This window comes from Spermophilus citellus (genome assembly GCF_964194105.1).
Source record: "Spermophilus citellus genome assembly, chromosome: 6".
Classification (NCBI taxonomy): Eukaryota; Metazoa; Chordata; class Mammalia; order Rodentia; family Sciuridae; genus Spermophilus; species Spermophilus citellus.
This window is the reverse complement of record NC_138187.1, coordinates 36,037,976-36,062,154: the sequence shown is the minus strand read 5'-3', so window position 1 is coordinate 36,062,154 and position 24,179 is coordinate 36,037,976. Positions and strand designations below refer to the sequence as shown.

The 24,179-nt window shown below is 49.0% G+C and overlaps 1 protein-coding gene across 2 annotated transcripts in view; it reads right to left on the bottom strand.

The window, feature by feature from the left end:
• SDK1 (sidekick cell adhesion molecule 1) overlaps positions 1 to 24,179 on the bottom strand; it is a 901,672-nt gene that overhangs the window by 27,139 nt on the left and 850,354 nt on the right. For both annotated transcript variants that reach the window (XM_081298615.1, XM_081298616.1), the window contains 5 exons: positions 22,985 to 23,100; positions 20,719 to 20,905; positions 18,897 to 19,034; positions 10,084 to 10,245; positions 9,174 to 9,299 (listed from right to left, as the gene is read on the bottom strand). In XM_081298615.1, coding sequence (XP_081154741.1) covers positions 9,174 to 9,299; positions 10,084 to 10,245; positions 18,897 to 19,034; positions 20,719 to 20,905; positions 22,985 to 23,100 — 729 coding nt within the window. The remainder of the gene's footprint in view (positions 1 to 9,173; positions 9,300 to 10,083; positions 10,246 to 18,896; positions 19,035 to 20,718; positions 20,906 to 22,984; positions 23,101 to 24,179) is intronic.

Genomic DNA, 24,179 nt, shown 5'->3' with positions numbered 1-24,179 from the left:
ACAGAGCAAAGATGTGATCAGTGGAATCCATCATCATAAAACCAACAACCCTACAGCATCATGGCTAAAAGGTTGAAATGTAGAACTAGACAGCCTTGGAGCAAAGCCTGGCCCCACTCACTGGCTGTGTAACTTTAGGCAGAGTTCTTGACCTCTCTGTGCTTCATCTGTAAAATGGTGATAACAAAGTACCTACATCATAGGTTGCCTTGAGGATTAAACAAGTTATTATTTATAAACTGCTTAGAACAGTGCTTCACACATAGTAAGCACTACATGAGTGTTTGTAAAATAGAATATAAATTCACTCCCTAAGGAGGTTGTTTGCTAAAAGGTGGGCTCAGAGCCCAAAATGTTCATTTGAAGTAGCAATCCTTCACAAATTATATTTTCTTTTATAGATACAGGTATGAGAAACTTTAAATAGCAGGAAATCTGTGGAGGAAAGGCCCATTTGAATATGCATGCCCACGCGCTGACAGCTTTATGGGCCCCGAGGGCGATCTGAAAACCAGCGCATCACGAAGCTGGAGCGCAGACATGCTCGGATGGATCAGCCCCACGGTAAACAGGAGGAGATTGCCAGGTGGAAGTCTCTGTTTGCAGAGGATTTATAGTTTGCCCCAACTAAGTCCTTACAGTCATAGGTTAATGAAGGAGAGATGTGAATGATTTTAAAGATACACATCCCAGAACAGGCAGGAAGGAGGAACAGTGGCGATCTGTTTCTAAATATCCACATTTATGGTCACTTCTCATGGAGACACCCATTACCAGGAACACCATCCAAATGGCAAGCTCTAGCTTAAGATTTCTGTGTTTTATTTTGTTTTCTCCACTTAGAATACTGCAGCTGGCCCATGCCATGGTGGTTGGATGCAGTTTACTCTGAACAGCCTCTCCTGGGCCTGGGGACCTCCACCCTCCTCCTTCACTCACAGACGTTCCCAGGCCCATTCTGTGGCTAGGCCCTGCTTCGCCCTCAGGGAGTCAAAAGGGACTTCTCTTCTCAGTGCACAGTCTACGGCAGGGGAAGGGGAAGACACAAGACCCTGTCACCCTCTCAGTCTCACCTTTTTGAAGCCACCCTGAACCGACCCTGAGCCCCACTCTAAGAAGGGATGGCTGCTCCCTGTCCACGGGTCTCCAGAGCATGGATCACATTTACCTGTCTGTCTATATCACAGGGCTCTTGAGTTTTTCAAGAGTTCAGTAAGTATTTGTCGCTCTCATCCATCCACCCACTCACCCACCCATCCTCGTGTCCTGGGTCCCTCTGGGGCCTCGACCGTGCAGGCTTTGGGTAATGACACACCATTTCACTTAGTGCTTATTACAAGCAAGTCACTGCTCCAAGGGCCTTGAATGTGGATTCAATTGTGGAAGGATTTTCCCTCTTAAAAAATAATTTTATGCTATAAGAGACCAAAGACAAAAATACAGACTTATAAGCCGAGTATTGTTTAAATCCACTGAAATTAAGGCAGCAGGAGCGTGAAAGATGCCCTCAGAGTGCTCCAAGGCCCAGGCGCCTCTGGAGTGGGATTTTCCAGTACCTTCTGCATTAATGCTTTGTGACTGCCAGGGGAGAAAAATGATCCCCTCCTCCACCATCACCTGGAGGCCACATTTTATTTTAAGTGCTCCATCATAGCTCTAGGAAGTGTGTGCATTTTTTATAGAAACATTTTGAAATATTGATACAGAATCTCAACACTGAACGATTTATCTAGTGATCCATTTACACTCAGAAATGGGGGGGGGGGGGCGCGGCGTGTCATACCAGGATAATTTCTTTCTGAATTAATAGAAGAAAATGTTCACTTTTATTCTGCTTAATTCTGCTTTTCCAAAATTAGCCTGTTCAGCATTTTATACTTCAGTTATAATTCACTGAGCTATTTATCCACATCAATATTTACACCGTGATCACGAGTAGAAACGAAAAATTTGGCAGTTGCTAACACATCCACTCTTTCTTAACTGTGGGTTGTTTTTCTCATTTGTATTGTGTTACTAAATATCTCAATAAATCAATGATGGAGAAAAGTATCTCTACAAATTAGCAGGAAAAATAACATTATGGAACTATTAGCAATAATGAGATTTGTGCAGTTGATTTCCATGTAGCAGGAGGACTCTGGTGCCTGGACTTTCAACTCAATCACCCTGGAGAGGACAGCAGGTTGGGAGAGAATCCCAGGCACACAGAGCAGACGACTCTGTCACTCAGGTGCGGCTCACCCCGAGATGCACAGGAGATCCCAGCCTGGCCCTCCTCCTGACTCAGCCAGCTGCTGGGGCGCCATCACGGAGATGGCTGGAGGAGAGGGGTCATGACCCTGGAGAGCAGACCCCCGAGGATGATGCCGGGGCAGTTGGCTCCCAGAGGACTGATCCCTGGATAATTGGTCCTCAGATGATTGATCCTTGGACAACTGCTCCATGATTGATTCCCATGTGATTTGGATGATTGATCCCTTAAGCAATTGATTCCTGTATTGATCCCCAGAGGACCGATCCCAGTGCCAAGCTTCCTGCTGGGGCCAGAGCTTTAAACCTCCTGAGGCAATATCTACCTTCGGACCAGACCCCTCCACTTGGTGTCTGGGGAAGCCCGGGAGGTGCGCGCAGTACAGTGAGCTCATCCCACCTGTCTGGTGGGCCCACCCTTCTCTTCCTGGTACTTTCCTGGGAAAGAACACTTTCCCAGAGTCTTGTTACTGAGTCACTGTTGGCACATCCCACCGCCAGTCTTAAGAAAGCAGGGGGACCACTGAGCACATACCCTACGTAAGCCCCACGGTCATCACAAGCCTACACCTGGTCAACCTCAGGAAGAGAGCAAACTAGTAAACGAGCAACGACGTGTATGGCTTTGGCGCTCAACAGGATGATTTTTCTTTAAAGAACATAGGATGTTTGTCTTTGCTTCTGTTCTTGTGCTATTTGTCTGCTAAAAGAAGGGAAGTGGCTAATATGGAAGATTCCAGAAAAAGAAATCTTTTCCGATACAAATAGGTTTTGCTCTCCGAGACTACGCTTGTTCCTAGCAGACAGAATGTGTCCGCGTTTATCTCTCAGTGCTGACATCTTACCAATGGCAGGAGGCACATCTGTTCCCAAAGTCCTGATGGGCCCGGACACATGGTCTCCTCTTTTCTGAATTGAGTCAGAGCCCAGCGCAGCCCATCCTAGGGGACGTCGTTGAATGTATCCCTCCAACGACCCGGGACTGTGCTGCGCACCGCAAGTACTAGGGTAGACACCATGTCAATACAAAAGTCTGATTTCATGGACAATTAAGCAGTGTCTCCACGCTGAATGACACTGTCAGTCACCGCCTGAGATTTCTGGTTCCATTAACTCACACAACCAACAACCTGACTGTCAGCCCGCAGCTCTGAGCAAATGGAGGCCTGTTGGTTGTTTATTTCTTAAACGCTGCCATTTCTCTTTATATAAATGGTTGAGCCAGGTCAGAAATTTAACTGGGGCAGGTGGGGCTTAGATACAAAACTAAGGTGTTTACCTTTTAGCTTACTCAAGGCAGGGACAGGATGCATGTCTGTGCGCGAAGCCTGGCCTGTGATGGGGAAGGATCTGGAAAGGCGTCAGAGGTTGACACATTGTCAATGGACTTGGCCACCAGAGGGGAACAGCGGTGGGAGCCTGACACAGAGCCTCAGCTGTGTCCTCTGCGGCTTAAAACCTCTGTGGGTGTCAAACCTTCAGATCCTTCTGATTCAATTGAAAAGGCCCATCACCAAAGACCTGAGGAGGGACCTGGGAAGGGCCCAGGAGGACTAAAGTGGACAGCCCCCACTTCTGGTCTCTGGGCCAGAGATATCATCTGGGCAAAAGGCAAAACAAAGTCTGCCTGCACTGGGAACGTCCTAAATATGTATTTCATGGCTGCTCTGGAGAGGAAAATATATTTATAGTTCCTTTAGTACCATTCCAGTCTATTGTGTAAATATGTAAATTAGGCTTCGTGATCTACACAGTAAAATGCCTTGGAATAATTTGCGTAAATAAATCTTCTGCATCTGCCCACTGCAGGGCTGCTGCTGCCTTCCAGAGGAACCTCGGGCACAGCCAAGAAGTGACCCAGTTGGCTGGCCAGCCTGGCGGAGCCTGATGGCTGTGTCCTGGGGCTACACTCAGGGACCACCCTCCCTGCAAAGATGAGGGGTTTAGTGTCCCAGCCTGATGCTAGTTTCAATAGTTGTTGTTCAATTTGTGTCTCTGCGATGTGGAGACCTCTTGGGAATTTGCAGGGGTGAGTGAGAGGATATGGACAGAGGAGGGAGAGGCTGACGGCCATCTGTCCAGGCTGTCTGGGCCATGGGTTACCCCCTGAGCAGCAGCCACAGAGCTGGTGAACTTCTTGTGTCCGTGGGGCAAGCAAAGATGTAGCTGGGAGGAGACATCAGGCCAAGCAGGCCACCTGGACCCCAGGGGCTCCTATCACAAAGGACCTCAGTCTTCCTAGATGCCAGCAGGAGGGCTCTGCCATGGCCTCTCCTAATAAAACCAGGGCCTGCAGTGCCTTCACAGACCACTCCCTGCCTGGAGAATGTCTCAGTGGAGAGCTTTGGTGGACAAAATGAGAAGATACAGCATTTAATGTTTTGTGTAATGAGGCCTGAAATCGATGACAGCTGAGACCCAGGGCCCCCGGGCACCAGTGAGGTGTTTAAACACTGGCAATCCATAAAGCCTCGTGCTCCACCCTGAGATGCTGCTGGCCTGAGTCGCAGAGGGAGGGGCATCTTTCACAACTTTCAAGGAAAAACCTCAGGCCCAGAAGCTTGCTCAGGTTCAGTTAATGATCCGAAAGGGGAAATCACAGGCAACCGCTTTCAAATGCCCAGTAACAAAACAGAAGAGGAAGCACATCTTTAGTGTTCATTGAGAAAGATGGTGTCTTCCAGGTCAGTTTCTTGTCATGTCTTGGTCCCCTTGGGTCCGTTTCACATCCTGGCACAAGCCCCGCTGAGCACAGACCTCCAGCTGACATCAGAAGCTTCTGCAGGAGGCTGGGGCCCAGCGTGAAGTCTGAGCAACAAGCCAATTAGTTTTCCTGAGCTCTGCTTTCCCCAGGCCTGGAAACTGCATCTAGCCTGCAGGCATCCTGCTTCCAGAATGAGGGCGGACAATGAGCACCTGCAACTTGAGGAGAAATTAATCGGCTCCCCAGGCAAGTGTGAGAACCAAGACTTCACCATTTGGGGGGAAGTGTCCTGGTGAGGTCACGAGAGCGGAGATGCCGAGGCCAGGCCCTGTGTCTGTCTGGTGATGTGTTATATCCCCCACCACTGATCTCTGACATGGGGAAGCTCTTTTCAAAGAGACACTGGGGCTCTTGACTGAACAGCGTGAGGCCATTCACATCTCTTATTATTATAATCATCATTTTAGATTGAACTTTCCATTCTGAGGTCCTTGGAGAGTCCCATGAAGTTGTTATAAGAAATAATACAGAGGGGTCCCACATATCCAGCTTCCCCAGGGGTAACATTTGGCAAAATAGCCAGGATGTCGTCATGATGCAGTTGAGGATAGAACATCTCTGGAGCCCTTGTAAGGCCAGGTAGCCACTGGCCACTTCTGCAGCAAGGAGATAATACTTAGTGGGGAGGCAATCATTAGCAGGACTCTGGTTTTCTAGTGCAGGATTCTTAACCTGTCCTTGGTTCTGTGTACTCCTTTGACTCTTAAGGATATCTTTACAGAATAGCTTTAGTTGCATAAAGTTAAAAAGGAAACCAATGACACAGGTAATGTGTCAGTTACCTAGAGGCATTGGAGGCTCCTGGTGACCTCTGTCTCCTGGCTAGTGCTGGGGGTGGACTGTGGGTATTTTCTTTGCATTGCTTGTTTAGCTATGTGGCTCTTTGGAAGCTGGATTTAGATGACCTGAGACCACCGTTGTCCCAGGGCAACTCGGGAGTCTATGCTTCTTCACAAGCTCATTGATTAAGAAGGCTTAGCAGAGTCAACCAACAACTGTAATTTCAAAGTCATGGGGAGTGAAATGATCTGTGAACACTGGGTGTCCTGTGATAGTGTCGGGGTCCTGCTGTGACTCAGGAGGTTACCCACCTGCCAGTACCTGTTGAACTATGCCTCCCCCAAACCACAAATTCAAGTCAAAATCATGACCTCGAAACCTCAGGATGGCCTGGTCAGGAAACAGGGTCACCACAGACATAATAGGTTAACATGAGTTTGTAGTGGGGCAAGTCCCTGATCCAATATGGACCAGAGTTCTTCTAGAAAGGGGTTTGGATGGGGACACACATATGGGGAGAAGGCCCTGTGAAAAGGAAGGCAAAGATGGCTAACGCATCTCTGGGCCAAGGAGCCCCCAGGATTGCCAGTAACTACCAGAAGGTAGAGAAAAGCAGAGGTCAGAGCCTTCCTCAAGACCTGAGAAGCAACCAGTCCTGCCAACACCTGATTGGACATCCTCCTTTGGAGGTGCGAGATAATATGCTCCTGTTGTCTAAGCCACCCTGTTTGTGGTACTTTAGTACAATCCTAACAAACTAATGTACCTCCATTCATAACTGACAGAAATGCTAAATTTCAGTTAGATGTTGATTAAAATGTGTTTCCCCAGCCTTTCAAGTTCATGGATCTCCTTAATTCTATCCATGAATCTTGTTCATTAGTTCATTTTCTATTTCTATAGCAAAATGCCTCAGAGTGGGTACCTTATAAAGAAGAGAGCCTTCTTTGGCTCACAGTGCTGAAAATTCAAGAGCATGGCACCAACGTCTGCTCAGCCCTGGTGAGGGACCCCTGAACCACAACATGGCAGATGACAACATGGCAGAGCACATGTGGGAGGAAAAGATCACATGGTGATACAGGAAGCCAGAGAGTACAGAAGGGCCAGGCTTGCTTTTTATAACAGTTCACTCTTGTAGAAACTCACTCACTCCAAGATACTAACATTAACTCTTTCTGAGGGTAGCACTGCTCAGCTTCCACAGGGCCCCACACTGGGGACCAAGCTTCTAACACATGACCCTATTGACCTGAGGGTGAATGACTATATGGGGCTCTATGATAGCTCAGAACGGAAGGTTCAATTTAAAATGATGATGATAATAATAAGAGACATGGGTGGCCTCACCCCATGCAGTCAAGAATACCAGTGACTTAAGAGCTTCCTGGTGCCAGAGATCAGTGATGGGGAATGTAACCCATCACACACTCAAACCAAACACAGCAGACCCCAAGGTAGGCCAGGAAAACTCACAAGCCATTTTTGGAACACATGCTCTCCCTAGATTGGGGAGAGAAATGTTTGAACTGTGTCCCTGGCTGCCTCTCCCTCAGCCTCCGCAGCTCCTGAGGCCCAGACCTTACTAGGACATTCCTCAGAGTCCTCATCAAGCTCTGAAGGTGCTCTTGCATGGTGGAGGGCTGGTGGCTGATCCAGGAGCCACCTGCTGACAGAGGTATGGGAGACCTGGTGGCCATGGAAGGTCCCCAGTAACTCCCGATCCTTCAGCAACTTGGGATATCTGTCTCCAGAAGAGGTTGAATGTCTTGCTCAGCACACACCATCAGGTCAGTAGGTCTAAACATATGCATTCAGAGCCAAAGAATTTTTCATGGTGCTTTTCAGGTAGAATTTCTCTTTGGAAGTTTCTAGAAACTAGAAACTAGTTATGTCTAACTAGTAACCTTTCAAAAGCAAGCTGTTGGGGGAGGAGGAAAGAACCTTCTCTGACACAGTGATGGATGTAACTTTGAGGATCTTTCCTCTTGGTCTAATAGCCTTTTAAAATATTAGACTAAAATGGCTCCTGATGCTTAGTCTGCCGGCAGAGGGCTTGACAGCTCTTTCCCGAATGCATTCCTGGAACATTACCTGTTTTCATGCTCAGATGTTCTTGATTAACTGTACAATCATTTGAAGGTCATGGTGAAGCTGCTCAGTGTTCTCCACGTTTGGTGGTAACCTCCAGCTCCCAGCAGTAATATTCAGCTCAACCCATCAGAAATTCACTCTGGATAATGTCCACCCTTCTTATTGAAGCAGAATGGAACTCTTATACACTGTTGGTGGGAATGTAAATTAGTATAACCTCCATGGAGAACAGTATGGAGGTTACTTGAAAAACTTATAATAAAACTACCATACAATTTAGCTATCCCACTCCTGGGTATATAGCCAAAGGAAATGAAGCCAGCTTATGAAAGAGACACCTGCATGCCTGTGTTTATTGCAACACTCATCACAATAGCCAAGATATGGAATCAGCCTAGGTGTTGAATAGATCAAGAAAATGGTGTGCGTGTCTATACACTACGGAGCAGTATTCAGCCATAAAGAAGAAAGAAATCCTGCCATTGGCAGCAAAGGAGGTGGAAGAGGAGGACATCATGTTAACTGAAATAAGCCAGACAGAAAGACGAAACAAAGAATTAAGCTAAAAATAGAACAGTGAGTACCAGGGACTGGAAGGGCACGGCAGGTGGGTAAAGATGGAAGAGGGGATGAGTGGTCAGTGTCCACTGTCTGCCTGTGTGGCATTATCATACTGGATCCCTTTTCTATTTTAATCAATATATGCTGATTAAAAAAAACACAAGTGAACAAGATTAAGATGAGGTAGAATGGAAGGAGGGGGGAAGAGAACTCTTTGGTTGGATAAGGCAGGAAATGGGTCTCAGACCTCATTTTTGGAAGCCTCAAAGGTGAAGCAGACAATGAGCCAGGTTCACTGTTAATAAGGATCGTCACGATTATCAGACGTGAGCACAGCTCTTTCCACAGGTTGCCAGCATTAGACCCCTGAGATGAGTCCCTGAAAACATCCCGGATCTTCCTGATGAGCTGAAATTTCTGAAGTGCCCTTCAGGCCTCACCTACCTATTTCTGAGAATGACAATTATCCTTCTCCTCAGAGTCATGGGGCTAGAGCATCATGAATCGAATGCCCAGGAGGTTAATAGCACAGCTGTGGTTATGAGGACTCAAGCAGGGGGCGAGAAGTAAGCCCCTCCTCCAGCACATGGCCCCTCAGCCCCCACCCTGCTGGGGACACACAGGAGAGAAAGAGGCAAGGGGTCCCAGACTCCTCCAGTCTGCTTTCAGCTTGGCTGCAACCCCCTCCCTTGAGCAGCCCATCAGGCCCCACAGCCCCTACCTGAGGGCCTGGCCTCTATGACGTAGCCCGTGGTGGGTGTGTGGCCTGCAGGGCCCTCAGTCCACTGCAGAGTCAGTGCAGAGGCAGATTTGGTGACCAAGATGTCTCTAGGAGAGCCTGGGGACCCTGCAGGATGAAAGGAATGGTTAGACACGGGCCCTGGGGGTTCCTCCTCCCAGGGTGTGGGGAGATGTGTCTAGTTCTCCAGGTGGCTTCTTGGCCTCATGGGAAAACAGCAGACTGAAGACGAAAGGAGGAGAGGCAGGCATCGTGCCCAGCACTCAGCGGTGCTTCCTAAATGTTGACTCTGATGCCGTGCCTATCCAGTGCCTAAACCAGATCAAAGAGTTTACTAAGCAGGACGTTACATGATCCTTCTTCATGACATGTGAAAACTTTTAATTTGTGTTTATTTCAAAAACTGAATTCATGTCAGGCATGGTGGTGCACATTGGTAATCCCAGCAACTGAGGAGTCCACGGCTGGAGGATTACAAGTTTGAGGCCAGCCTCAGTAACTCAGTGAGGTTCTAAGCAACTTAGCAAGAAGGTCTCAAAATAAAAAATAAAAAGGGCTGGGGATGTGGCTCAGTGGTAGAGTTCCTCTGGGTTCAATCCCTAGTACCAATAAATAAATAAAAATAAAAAGTTGAATTCACTTATTTTCTTTGGTTTCCCCAGAAAACAAAACATTTCTATGCTTAAGGTCTAAGAACTTGTTCACCTATACATGACAATCCACCTGCTGAAGTTCCCCATATCACCAGACTTTCATGCTGCCTCAGCATCCCCAGCTCTGCAGACCAAAACATCTGTGCTGAGATGGTAGAAAACCCCCAGCAGGACAGACCAGCAGGTGGAACTAAAATTTCAATTCACACTCAGCCTTCTGCCTGCAGAGCCCCACTTACCCTCGGCTGGCCCAGCGGTGACATTGGCTTGGAGCTCAGGTCCATAGGTAATGGTCCGTGCTTGGACACGGAAGAAATAGGTCACTCCTTTTGTGAGGTCCCGCACCTTCAGCCAGCGTTGCCAGTTCCCCTTTACATCCACCGTCACCACCTTGCTCACCCCTAGAGGGTCCAAAGGCAAAGGAAAAAAGGGGCTGAACTTGAAGAAGCAATGAGCCCATCAGATCTGTTGTGATAGCAGGGAAAACAGCCCCTGCAGTTAGCTAAGGAAGTATTTCTTATAATTAGGAGGAGTTTAAGTGGTGATCATGGCCAATTTTCAGCACAGATAAGTGTAATTAGAGTTTAAACTTGATAAGTGGGAAGGAACAAAGCCGACAGACAGCAGGAGGTGCCGACCTCACAGAGAGTCACAGGACTACCTGTGGGCAGCATGGGTGGGGAGCTGGCACCCCACGGGCCCTGAGCTGTACAAAGTCCTGTGTCACTCACGTAGGTGGCCATAAGCCTCCTGACTTAGTCACCAGGGGTAGGAGAGTATGGAAGGGATGGAGGAAGACCATCAATAAAGTTAAATGGTGAGCTTCTCCCCAAGGCTCTGCAGCCTGACTGGGTTGGCCAACCCAGGGCCTGTAGGCCTCACAGCCCAAGAGAACAGCCATATGCCTTGGAGCAAGGATGAAGACGTGTTTATTTATCACTGCCTGTTTTGATGCTTCCATTTAGAGAACTATGACAAGAGTTCTTATTCATAAATATGTAAACAAATGAATAATGCAAAGTGTTGGTTGTATTAAGTACACGAATCCCCCATTATCCATGGGATATGTCCGAAGACCGCCAGTATATCCTGAAACTGTGGATAGTATCAAACCCCATATACACCAGGTATTTTCCTAGCATCCTGCAGCACTGCCACTTAGTATGAGAATTAATCTGTCCCTCATGTTTTATGCCCATGCCTCCTTTGCACCACTGCTTTCGTACTTTGGGGCTATCACTAAGTAGCATAGGGTTACTTGAACACAAATACTGTAACACTGTGACAGTTGATTTGATAACCGACACCATTATTAGGTGACTAACAGGTGGGTAGCACATACAGTGTGGATACACTGAACTAAGGGCTGATTCACATCCTAGCCAGGGCAAGGTAGGATGGTGTGAGATTGTGCCACACTGCTTAGAATGGAACACAGTTTAAAAATTACAAATTGTTTAGTTCTCAAATTTTCCATTTATTATTTTCAAGCTGCAGTTGGCTTTGGTTAATGGAAACCATAGAAAGCAAAACTGTGGATAAGGAAGATTACTGTATAGTTAGAAAATTGAGATTTAACATTTAGGGGAAGGATAAATACTGAAAATTAAATAAATTTAGCATTTTCCAGAAGGGAAAATGGGGTCCTATGGTTAAGTAAGTTTGAAAATGGTGACTTTTTTTAAAAAAAAACTAGTTTATCAAGTTCCTGACCACAGATTTCTCAGAGTTCTGGGTGGACTAATATCTATTGGGCAGTTGTTGGAGGAGGAGGTAAGGATGCTGCATTTCCATGCCTTACTGCTCAGCAGAACTGCTTCCCATGGAGTACGGGGAAGAGGTGCACTTGGAGGACCGTGCCTCCTGCCCTGGGTCCAGCTGCCCACCCTGGCGTCCCCAACACAGCACTCCAGGCGCTGGCCTTGGTGCAGAAGGACATGTGGTAGAGTTCAACACCTCTCTGAGTTTCTGTCTGCCTTTTAGCTGGTTCACTGGTTTCATATTATGCTTTCTATAAAACATTTATTCTGCTAAATTATTTTCTTCCAAATTATTTTAGTGTATCTTCACTGTTTTTGATTGACCCTCCAAAATGGGGTTTTCTATAGAAAAATGGGGCTTCTTCTGCCCAGAGAGCCTGACCCCAGCCTTATATATGCTGCTCCAGAAAGAGGATTCAAGGACAACCACCCACAACCCTAACTGTCATCCGCAAATGAAAAGGGTCCTGTCAGATGTAGAGTTATTCTGGTAGCAAGTTCTTTTTTTGGTTGTTTAAAAATGCCTTCATTCTCCCTAGAGCAAAAACAAACCCATGTACAGATTTTGTAAATTCTATCCCACTAGGAGGTAGAGCCAGTCTGGCCTTCCCTCCATCTCAAATGTGTCAGAATTTTATTTATTTAGTCAATTTTTAAGCCATGCCCTGCACTATAAAGCCTCAGGGTGCGATCCCATAAAATACTACTGTTTAAAACATTTTTAAAAACATAAAAATAGCTCTGCCGTAAAACCAGATGCCCAAGAACATCATGGCTCAGTGCTCAAATGGCACAGTGTTCTAGGTGGTTCTGTGCTCTAGAGGGTGTGCGGGTGGGTGGCATGGTGCTCCTTGCAGAGACCAGGGACTGGTCAGGGATGGCCACGGGCTGCATCTCCACACACAGGTTTGAGCCAGGACTGCTTTCCTGAGGGGGTGGCCATCCTGGTCAGTGCCTGCCATTGTCTGTAAATGACAGGTCTGAGCATCCCACCAAGAAACACCAACAGATGAGATTGCTGTTGGACAGCTTTTTTGTGTTTTCAAAAAAGCGATCATTACCATAAATCAAAAATTTTTGTTTCCAAAACAAACTTCAGGTAGATAGTTTACAATTGTGCACGCATGCATGTAAACGTATCTCTGACAATCTTCACAAGAGAATCGCCATTGTGTAGAGTGAATATAACTGTAGCCCCAAACAAAACCTCCTGGTGTTCATTACATCTGCAAGCATGTCTCTGAGAAATGTTCAGCTCCTACAAGGCATTTTAAAACATTAAAAAATCATACAGAGATCAGGTCACTACTTTCCTAGTTCCCTGCCGGAAATCCAGAATCCAAGAGATAAGGGGTGAGGGTGGGGTTTCTCCAAGAGAGCCCATAGAAAGGCACACCTGTCCTGGGATCCTGGCCTCCCAGTCCCTGACCAACTCAAGGGGGAGCTGACCAACAAGGGGAGAGACTGACCAGGGTGAGGAGACTTGGGACAGCTTGGGCAGAGTAAGGTGGTGAGGACACCAGATGATATGACCTTCTGAGGTCCAGGAAGCCGCTTCGCTTTTCAGCAATCATTGCATTCTGCCCATCCGCCTCTTGACCATGACCCCAGCCCCTGGCAACCCGGTGCTTTTCAGCTGCATCACAGCATCATCTTATATCCTGCCTTTTCCAGCCCCCGTAGTCAAAATGCCCAGCGTGCCTGAGGGCAGAGAAGGGCCATGGGGACAAGGGTTTCTAGCTCCAAGACTTTGCCAAGAGCTGGTCCTCTCTGAAATCTGCAGTCAGTCAGTAGGTACATCCGGAGAGCTGGGGGTTTGGAGTGAGTCCTCAGTCTGTCACTTACTCCTGTGCCACTGGCCGAGGCCCTCAGTCTCGGAGGAGTGCTCAGTCTCCCTGTCTGCTCTGAGGCTGACACATCAAACGCATGGGAAGGATCCACATGGGTTCTGTCGTTGAAGAGCACACTAACTTATAGGACCTTTGTGATCTATGGAGTCCTTGTCCACTGTCCTTCTTACACATGACTATGGGTAAAACCATGCCCCAAACTAGTGGCTTAAAAACTCGCCATTGGAATTAGCTGTGCTCCTGCTGGCTGATCCGGGCAGGCACGGGTCTGTGTCTGGATCTCAAGGTCAGTTTCAGCTGGGGGCGGCTGAGCCCCTGTGGTCTCCTCCACATCCTATCAGTTGAGGCAGTGAAGACACCGAGAGTTCTCTCAGCAGGCCAGCGCTGTCGCGTCTGCATGGCAGCAGAGTCCCCAGGGCAGGAGAAGGACGGAGGGCTTCCCACAAGCGGACTCTCTGATCTCTGCCTGCCTCGTAATCACTGTTGTCCACTGGCCCGAGGAAGTGTGGGCAGTGCTGCCAAGGTGACAACAGGGCTGCCTGTCCATGGCCCACCTGGCCCTCAGGGCTCTTCCTGAGTGGCTGCTGCATGTGCCTCTGGACAGGGTACACTCATGGCAGGCCAGATTCGGTCCCACTTGCCATCTTCTGTGTCCCGTGGCTGCAGGATGTGGTTCACAGGCGGGCCTGGGACTGGCTCCTCTAGGGTCCTAGAAGGAACTGCCAGCCCAGGCAGGTGAGTGACTGAGTCTTAGAAGCTCTGCTGGCACCGGGGTGGGGGTGGGGGCTTCCCCTGAAGAGCACAGGGCCACCAGGTGGTGCTGGGAGGGGTTGGTGAGCTCTGTTCCCAGAGAGCAGCCTGTCCACGGCTGGCCTGCTGGGAAAGCCAGGAGAAGTCTGCAGCTGAAGCAGGAGCAGCTGTGGGCTGGGCTGGCCTGTGGAGTGGAGGAGCCTGGAGGGGCCCTTTGACTTGGTAAGAGCCGCTGCTTAGAAGCAGAGCTGCCTGCAGCATAGCTGGGGCTGGACCCTTCCTGCCACTCTCAGGGATGGGCAGCTAGGCCCTGGGTCAGCCATGGTAGATACACAGGAATCAGGAAGTCAGGACTGTGCCCAAGCTACAGTGGCTCCAAATCTGGGAGTCCTGGTTTGTTCTTGAGCTATCTGTGCTGAGAGTCCCACGTTTGCAACCTGTGGGGTGATGGGGAGCCACAGCGCCAGAGAGCTGTCCCTCCCCGCTCCAGCTTCGGAGCACAAAGCCCTCAGGGCCAAAGCCAGGATGACAGGCCTAGGAGCCAGCCAGTCCTTGTCAACAGACAAGAGATAATTCCCGAGAAGGAAGGTCTATGACTTGTGAAAAGAGGCGAGATGGTGGTAACTGAGTGATCCTACTCATTGTCACTTGGAGGAGTGACAACCCCACACATGGCATGTAGCTGAGATTGTCTGGGACGTGACATGATTGAGTGCACCCTGCCAGAGCTCCATCTCTGGCACCCTCCATCACGCTCGCCTTCAGGAACACAAGCGCTTGGCATCTTCTCCCCATCACAGGCCGTCTAGAGCTGGGCTCTTGTGTCAGATCCCACCTTCCTCATCATCCTCGAAATTCAGGTTTGGGGCAAACAAACTAAGGGTTCCGGGCCCAGTTCCTTGGTCTGTGAATTGGGAATCCAGGTGGCAGCTCAGGGTAGAGTTGTCATGAAGATTTATGGACGGTGAATGGCAAGGATGTGACGCAGTGCCCAGTTCATAGTGAGTGCTCAGTAAACCAACCCACACTATGAGTGAGCCTGCAGGGCATTTCTACAGGGGAACATGGCAAGCCACAAATGTGCCACACACTAGGAGCGCAATCCCCCAACAGCACATCCTGGAATGCCTTCGACTTTCCCGATAAGACAAAAATTATGAAAATTAATGAGAAACTGCAACTTGGTCATACAAGGGGAATCGGCAATGTGGGGTCACCTCCCTGGGAGGTTGGGGTGGGGACAGCGTGTAGAAACCAGGACCAATCTTGGCAGCGTGGAAGTGAAGCCAAAAGAACACAGTGCGCTTCGAGTCCCCGTGCAGAGTTTCTGACTGAGGAAAGATCCTGGGACCCGTCTTGCCTGGAGGGCTACGGACCACGAGCTGCAGCCCAGGTGTGCATGCCAGGGGCTTTCTAGAGACCCTGAAAGGCCGCCAACACAGGACAGGAAGAATGGTGAACTTACGCTCTTTTGATAAGGAAGGACTCAATTAGAATCATGAAGTTTTGACAATCATTTCTCATTATTTTGATGATATCCTCGGTAAAGTATTTGTAACTTGGGCTCCTTGTGCACGTGAACCAATGTACACACCATGCATGTGTGTGTGCACCTGTGTGTGCAGAGGTGTGTCACGGAAAGAAAACACTGCCAAGCAACATGGAAATTCTCTGCTACTTCTCCCTGCAGAGGACACAGGAATGATGGGCAGGTCCCCTCCTGGACATCTGTCACTGGGTTCTTGAAGGTGGCCACACCAAGGCCACCATGTTCCCAGACGGGTGATGCGTTCTGGAAAGAACACACTGAGCAGGGACCGTGCCAAGTCCACGTCCTTCTGGGGCTCTCTTTACACTTTCAGAACCACGTTCCTGATCGCCTCCGCTGTGTTCACATCACTGTCAGACACAGCGATGATCTCAGATACATTTTGTTTTTCTTTCTCACATTTTCACATCTCTGGGATGCAGCTTAGAATAGATGACACACAAGTATTGGGCCATAGTTTATTAGGAGTATTTTTCCTTTCTTAGCATGTAATAAAATAACTATGAATCTTACATCAATGGCATCTTATTTTTGATGAAATAAAATCTAGTGCTTAAATGTCGTCCTTCAAATCAAGTCCCTGTTTTATCTGAATGTGCTTATTTCAAAAGGAAACTTTTATCACTGCTTTAAATGGAGAGCCAATATTATTTGATATGCTGGTTATATTTTTTCTCCTAGACATTCAATAATCTATAATTTTTACAGTCTGTCTGTGTATATTACCAGGGGAACCTGCCCTGGGCCACTGGGCAGAGACAGCTGGGCTTGACTCTGAGGTGAGAGAGAAATGTCATGGGCCCTCAGTGGACACGTACACATCAGTCATCTAGTAGATGAGGGAGATGGCCGAGAAGATACCAGAGGCAGGTCTCGCTTTATCAGTGTAGGAACAGGAGTGACCGCTATGGAGTGAGAGCCTACCACTCACTCCCAGCTCCTGTCCTTGCCTCCAGTCCAAGGGCAATCTATGTCTCCTTCAAAACACAGCCCTAACCCACCACTGCTCACCTTTCCCTCCATCATCCGTCTCCTCCAGGCTCTCATGGGCTCTGCCACAGCCCCTGCCTGCTCTCCCACTGTGGAGCTCCTGTGGGGTCCCTGCAACCTACTCTCCCCAAAGCCATCTGCCCACCATCTTCTGTTTCCACCTATTCATTTTTGGGTTTTGTCATTTCTTCTCCCAAGCTCCTCTGTGTTCAAACACTCCCTCCTCACTATCCAGAGGGTCTGCTTCTGATTGATCTGGGAAGTTCTGGGGTGATCAATAATCCTTTTTTCATCCTGTGGTATTTAGACTGCAGTATTTAGCAGGGGGGATCTGGGCCTTGTGTCACTCAGGTCCTCTTGCTCCATTTCCTTCTGTGTTAGTCAGTTTTCTATCACTGTGACAAAACACCTGAGATAAAACTTAAAGAGGAAAGGTTTATTTTGGCCTATGGTTGGGAGATTTCAGTCTGCAGGTGCCTGGATCCATCGCTGTGGACTTGTAGCGAGAAAGACCATCATGGTGGGGAAGGTGGGGATGAGCAAAGCTGCTTACCTCGTGGAAGTCAGGAAGCAAAAAAATGGGGGAGGAGGAAGGGGCAAGGGACAAAAGATAGTCCTCAAGGGCACATCCCCAAAGACTTAGTCCTTTCACCTAGACCCTACCTCTTAATTTCTACCACCCCTCCCCCAATAATCCATTCAGCTATGAATCATCAATGGATTAATCCACTGATGAGATCAGAACTCTCATGACTCAATCTCTTCCCAGAAGCCCCACCTCTGAACACTGCTGCACTAAGAACCCAACACATGAGCCTTTGGGGGAACATTCTAGATCCAAACGACAGCACATTCCCTAGGAAAATCCAGACCACCTCAACCAGCTCTGGCCTGCCACATATTCCCTCATTCAGCCCAGGTCACGCAGGACACTAAGCCCTGTCTCCCCCAGGGTCTGTGAGTCCTCTGTAGGAAGGTTCCCCTCAGACGTGTGTGCCCAGGTCCTTCTTGACATGCAACATCCTCATGTGCTCCTGGCCTCTTTTCCTCACAGCATCAATTACCATCTCAGTTTTGCTTGTTGGTTTAATTATTTTCAAGTTGCCTCTGTACCCCTGGAATATAAACTTGCTGGACTTGTAGCCGTGGTGCACTTTATGCTTTGAGTATGACTTTTGCTTCTCTGCCATTGCAACTTATTTTTAAAATGGACATGTTTTTTTCTCTTCCGCTCTCCCTGCTCCCTCCTAATCTCTCCTCCTCCCTGATCTCAGGGGAAACAGGATCTTCCCCATCCTAGGCAGATTTATCTGTCCTTGAGTACACACCCACCACAGGAACAAAGTCATCCAGACTTTGGGGATGGTGTTTGTGATCTTTTTCACCAGAAGATCTCAGAAATGACTATCTCCCAAATTAACAAGTGAATTACAACTCCAGCAGAGAACACGGGAGGGTAGCCTTTCAGTTACCTCTTTAACAGCACCCTGTTCCTGCAGATGGGCAGAACCATAGCCTTTGGGACAAGAGTGTCTTGTGTTTCTCCTTTGCTAACAAAGCAACAAACCTTTTTTCTTCCTTTTTCTCTAAACTGTGTCCTCGGTATTGGATTGGTATTGGGGACAAGGACTGAGTTTTCGGCAACAGACTCAGGAAAACAAGGATCTCAATGCAAGACAAGGGTCTCGAGTCAAGACACTTGCTTTCCTGGGCCCATGGACTCCAGCATCCAGAACAGTTTTGGAGACACTGCAGGTACTTGATGAATGTTTGTTGAGACACAAAAGAGTGGCAGGGAGCACCAGAGCACTCCCTTGGGCCCCTGGACTCTCAATGTCTCTTCTAGGATGCGCATGATATCCAAAGGGCCAACACTGCCAACGGGGTTCCAGGTGGAGTTTGGGGTGGTCTCTATAGGCCACCACAGGGACTCAGCTCTCAGGAGGAATAAGATAGAACCGTCATGGGGTTTGGAGACTAGTTAAGGGAGCATATAACATGGTTCCATAGGGAAATCATCACATTGGACTCTGAACTTGGGGCCTGTCTCAGATTAGCCTTTCCTTCCCTTTCTGAGCTTCTGGAAGACTCCATGGCTGAAAGCAAGGTCAGGTGGTAGACCTGGTGCCCTCCCCAGCTCCCCCTGATCTTACCTTGGACAGGTGCCAAGGGCTCATACACCACCCGATAGCCCTGCAGGACACCATTGGCTGCCACCGGCTCTCCCCAGGACACATTGAGCGTGGTGGAGGTTATTTCTGAGAATGCCAAGAAGCTGGGGGCCCCAGGAGCTGGAAGAACAGAGCACAAAGTGACTCCCACTATAATACCTTTATGGATCGCACGTACGTGTCTGAGCCTCCACAAAGAAGAGAAAATGTTATTAGGTGTTATTTTCAACTCAGTAAAAGTCTAAATGCCACAGGATGAAAAGGAGACTCATTGATCACCCCTGAACTTCCTAGGATCAATCAGCAACACAGACCCTCCCGAGAAGAGCAGAGAAAATGACAGAGTTGAAACACAAAGGAGCTTGAGAGGCGAACTGACAGAGGCCTAAAAATGAATAACAGATGGAAACAGAAAATGAAATGCAGACGGTCCACTTCCCACGACTGCTAGCCCAAGGTCCTTGTCCAACTCTTTTGGGGAGAGGGAGTTCTGCAGTGGACATGGCCTCTCCCCTCTCCTGGGGACCATTCAGGATACCCTCGTGCCTCCATCTGAATCCCTAGTCACTGTGGTCTCAGTGGGCCCTGCTGGGCTGACAGGGGAGTTGCTGGCAGACATGGGAGGCCAGGAGTGTGGCCAGGATGGTGAGGGTTTGCTCACATATCTCTGCCTAGGCTGCACGCAGGTGGACATGTATGGGGCTGGCCCTGCCTGACAGGCTGGGTGGGTGCTTCATCTCCTCCACCCTGCCGCTCAGAGGGCCTCCTGGAGTAGCAGATCCCTCTTCCCTCCCTTTCTGGGTCCTTCAGTCCCATGACTACCAAGTCCTGGTGTCCCAAGGTAACCCCAGCCTCTACTTTCTGCCCTACAAATCTTTTCATGTCCTTCCATCTCAGATTTCAAAACTGGCCTCCTTGGGTGCTGGATGGGGGCAGAAGGAAGCAGCTCTTGAACTTGGCCATAGTAATCTCACAGGATGTGGGCCTGGGGCTCCTGATTAGGGGTTGATCATTTGGATAGGGTGTTAATTGGCTGAACCCACAGAATGTCAGGGAGCCCAAAGCCCTGCATTTTTGTACCCCAAAGCTTCCCGAATCTCATTTTCCTGGTCTTGGACTTCCTGGGTCTCATTAAGGGTCTCTGAGAAATTTTTGGATCTTAATGTTAGTTCACTATTTCTTGGGGGTATCTTTGATTTCCACCACCAAAAGCCAAGACTCGCTAGGGAAGTGGCCTGCTAGCCATACACTGTACCCTCTGCATGGGGCGAGGCCTTAAGGACAGCCTTGTCAGCGTGGACCCTGTCTATGCACCTGTGCTGAGAGGCAGCTGCCAAGCTACTCCAGGGGTGCTCTATGGACCCAAAACCAGGGAGACCTAGACTTGGGGCCTGGCTTTGATGCACAAGAAGCTCGGCCCCAGGGGTCCACACAAAGGAGGTGGCTCCAATGAGAAGTTCCCAGAGGCAATGCCGTGTGACCTGTAGGTCAGAAATGAGGCTGGACTGAGGGCAAAGCCCTTCCTTCCCCTGCCACCCTCAGGGCTCAGGAGGGAACACGCGTTGCTCCACTATTAACTGTGGCTTAGTGCCACCATGGACCAGGCGAGGCCAGCTACCAGGAACCAAGTCCTGTCTCTTCAAATTCCTGCTACACAAGGTGACACCAGTGACAGGAAAGGCAGAACAAAGAGCTGTGAAACCAAAGGAAAAGGTGGTTTATTCTGCCTGGGGGTCCCCAGAGCCACCAGGGAAGTGACACAGGTTGGTGACTAAGGCGTGCAGAAAGGAAACGGCCCACTTACCGGCCTGATGGGTGCGCCCCTGCTGAGGGTCACTCTTGGGCCCATCGCCAGCAGCGTTGAAGGCGGAGATGCTGACCATGTACTTGGTGTGGCTGGTCAGGTTCTTCAGCTTCACCGTGGGCTCGGGGAGGAACAGGACCTTCATTTTCTCTGTTTCGTTCCGCCTGTCTGACTCCCAGTAGTAGATCTGTTAGAAAGGACACCGGGAAGGGAGGGCCGTGAGGAAGCTGCATGTAGGATCAGCTTCTAAGGCTGGGCCTGCGTCCTGGGCAGAGTCCTGTAGGATGGGGCATCTTCCTCCAAGGGACCAGGGGTGACTATGGGCAGGTGAAGGTCTCTGGTTGCTGATGTCATTGGGCAAAGTTTAGTGTTTCTGAGTTGATCATCTAGACAGTGAGCACTGCCTACTCAAACCTTTCAAGATGGGGTCTCAGGGTTGGAGGGGTTCTTTCCTTCAGTCTCCTGTTGGTGCCTAGATTATAAAGCTTGCCCTGCTGGGGCCTGTACCAGGGCCTGTGCTGGGCCCTTCAGTCTTTTGGAGACAGTCTACCTCCTGCTCCAACCTATGGAAATAATGAGCCCTCAAACTACCATGTGACCACATTTTGTTCAAAACTGAGATCTAATTTTTTGATCAGTGTGAAAAAATACTTTCGAAATTAAAACACTAAAAAAAACCACAGGAAGTAGAGCCATGTTGGACTCAGAACTGGGGTAAAGCCCTGTACCTCTCCTGGGTTCCATTTTTTTTCTCAGCTAGCTTTGATGTGCTCCTAGGTGAACTTGATGCCCAAGCATAAAAGTTTGAATTGGTTGCCAGAATTACTTCCCTAGACAGCTGGCCAGGAACCACTGCCCCAGCCAGTGCCAGCTGGGCTGCCCAAAGACAACACAGGCCAGAAGATCCACCCTGGCTCTGAAGAACTAAGCCTGAGCCAGGCCCTGTGAGCGGTACACCCTGTGCAAGAGCGGCACAGAGGATGCAGGGGGCAGTGGGAGCCCAGGGCCAGAATCCCACCTTGCACGTGCACAAGTCACATCTCTGCTGAAGCAGGTCCTGACACGTGAGCACCACTGATTTCTACCTGCAAGACACAGCTGCACATCTGCTTGCAGAGCTGACCAAAGAGGATCCTTCACTCATACAGGCCTTGCTAACTTGAGATCAATATCCAAGTTCAATGTCTTTATCATTAAGGAAATGAGAAAACATATTTTGGACATACATAAATAGCACCTTGCCTCCGAGCTCACAGGACTTGCCATTGCCTCATTAATCATTGTAACAGCCCTGCCAGGGAGGAAGGTATTAATTTTCATAAAACACCTACAAGAATCATTTTTAAATGGACATTTAATTGGTCCAATAGGCATCAGGGCAGGCTAAACCATAGAATATGGTAACTGATCAACTGGGGCTCTAGCAGGCCAGACAAGGAAATTAATTCTAGAGAAGGATGGGGCATTTTCAGGGAACAGAACAGGGTTTTCTTTTTTTTTCTTCTAAACGGTTTTCACAGCTGTCCAGAGGTTCCAAGCTCTCCTAGCAGATGAGACCTTAGCAGCCAAGAGCTCAAGGTGCCCTGGGCAAACTGACTCTGTGTAACCCACCCCCTGCCCCCGGGGCTCATGTTGGAACAGGATGCTGTCTTTTCTTTTCCTTCATCTCTGAAACATTTAGCTAATGATGACTCGGACCTCATTATGTGGTTCTCAAAGTGAGGTTCCCCAAATCCATGCCACTGGGAACTTGTTAGAAATGTAATTCTCAGGCCCTGCCCAGACCTACTGAACTGAGGGACTTACTCAATGTCCCATAGTGATTGAGTGCACTGAGGGATGGAGAACCTGCTATTTTGAGGACACCTCATTTCCTGTCACTGTCAGAAAATCCGCTGGTGGCTCCAGAGTGGGCACAGGAAGAAGTTGGGTTCTCTGGGCAGGCCACAGAGGCTGGAGGAGGGACAAACCCAGGCCACCTTTGGATAAGCCAAGGAACCCCGCACCTCGTAGTCACAAAGCAGCAGTAGGCCCACTTCCCACCCCAGGCAGCTTTGATTCCAGGCTGTGGTCCAGCCAGGCCTGTTCCAGATGCTCAAGGCAGCAGCTTCCCGCCTGCTGTGTATTTACCACTGAGAAAACAGCAGGACCCATTGAGCTGAGGGCACAGCCCTGGGGAGGAGCAGGATTCCAGCTGAAGCCCTGGGGCCTCATACCGCCAACAAGTGAGCTGGAAAAAAGAGCCAACCCATGCGTGAGAGCTTGCCTTGTAACCCTGGATGTTCCCATTCTGGCTTTCTGGGGGCGGTGGGTCCCACATGACCTCCAGCTGGCTGGCCGTGAGTGGGGTGACCTGGATGTTCTGCGGGGCCATCGCTGGGGCTGAGGAAAGAATAGCACATGATGGTAACTAGCATGTTCCTTCAGAAGCTGAGCCCCCACCCACCCCCCAGGACTCATGCAAGCCCTAATTCCATGATGGCAACATGGGAGATTCTGTTGGGACATTGCTCTGGCTTGGGAGACCTGGGGTACAGTCACATCCCAGCTCCAGGCTCTTGCCTCTGAAGTTAGTTCCTAGTCCTTTCATGCCAGGGGATGCTGCAAACCCTTCCAGAAAAACATACTTAAAGGCATAAAGATACAAAATTACAAAGAAGACTGATCTCACTGAGATAGAGTTACTGAGGATTTGAAAATAAACATAGGATACAGGAATCCATGGGCTCTGGGATAATGCTCAGGAGTGGTTTGATCCCAGTGGCACCTGGAGTGTGGCCAGAGATGCCTATGGCTCTGAGAGCAAGGGAGCCACAGGCACTGCTGACATTCCTCATTGGGGGAAATGCTGATTTTTGAAGAGGTTTTAGGGGAAAAAAAAGATATTCGTATTGTCGTTGCAAATACAGGTGGCCCAGTGTGAAGTCTATCCTAGACCAGAAGAGTCTGGACACACAGAGGTGCTCCTCCAGGCTGATGGGACCAGCTTCCTGGGAATGTGGCTCCACATTGCTCTCTGAGGCTCTCGAAATTTGCAAGTTCTAAGCACCAAGTCATTGCCCCTTTCCCCCTCTTTCCCATGGGAGGGTCTCCTTGGGGTACCCCCTCAGTGCACATAGTATGCAGAAGATGAGAACATAGTATGCAGAAATTTGATAAATTGTGGTATAAAGGTGTATTAAGAATTGCAATGCAAAAAAATTATGAATGTAGTGCACTCCTCTATTGTTATGTATGTAAGAAATAAGGAAGGAAGGAAGGAAGGAAGGAAGGAAGGAGGGAAGGAAGGAAGGAAGGAAGGAAGGAAGGAAGGAAGGAAGGAAGGAAGGAAGGAAGGAAGAGATTTCTATGGGGGACAGCATGGTTGCACCTCCCATGCAACCATTAGGGAGTTGTGAATAATGCACAGAGCACATGCACATTCTGGAACATTCCTAGTCTCTCTATATTTTGCTGGCTTC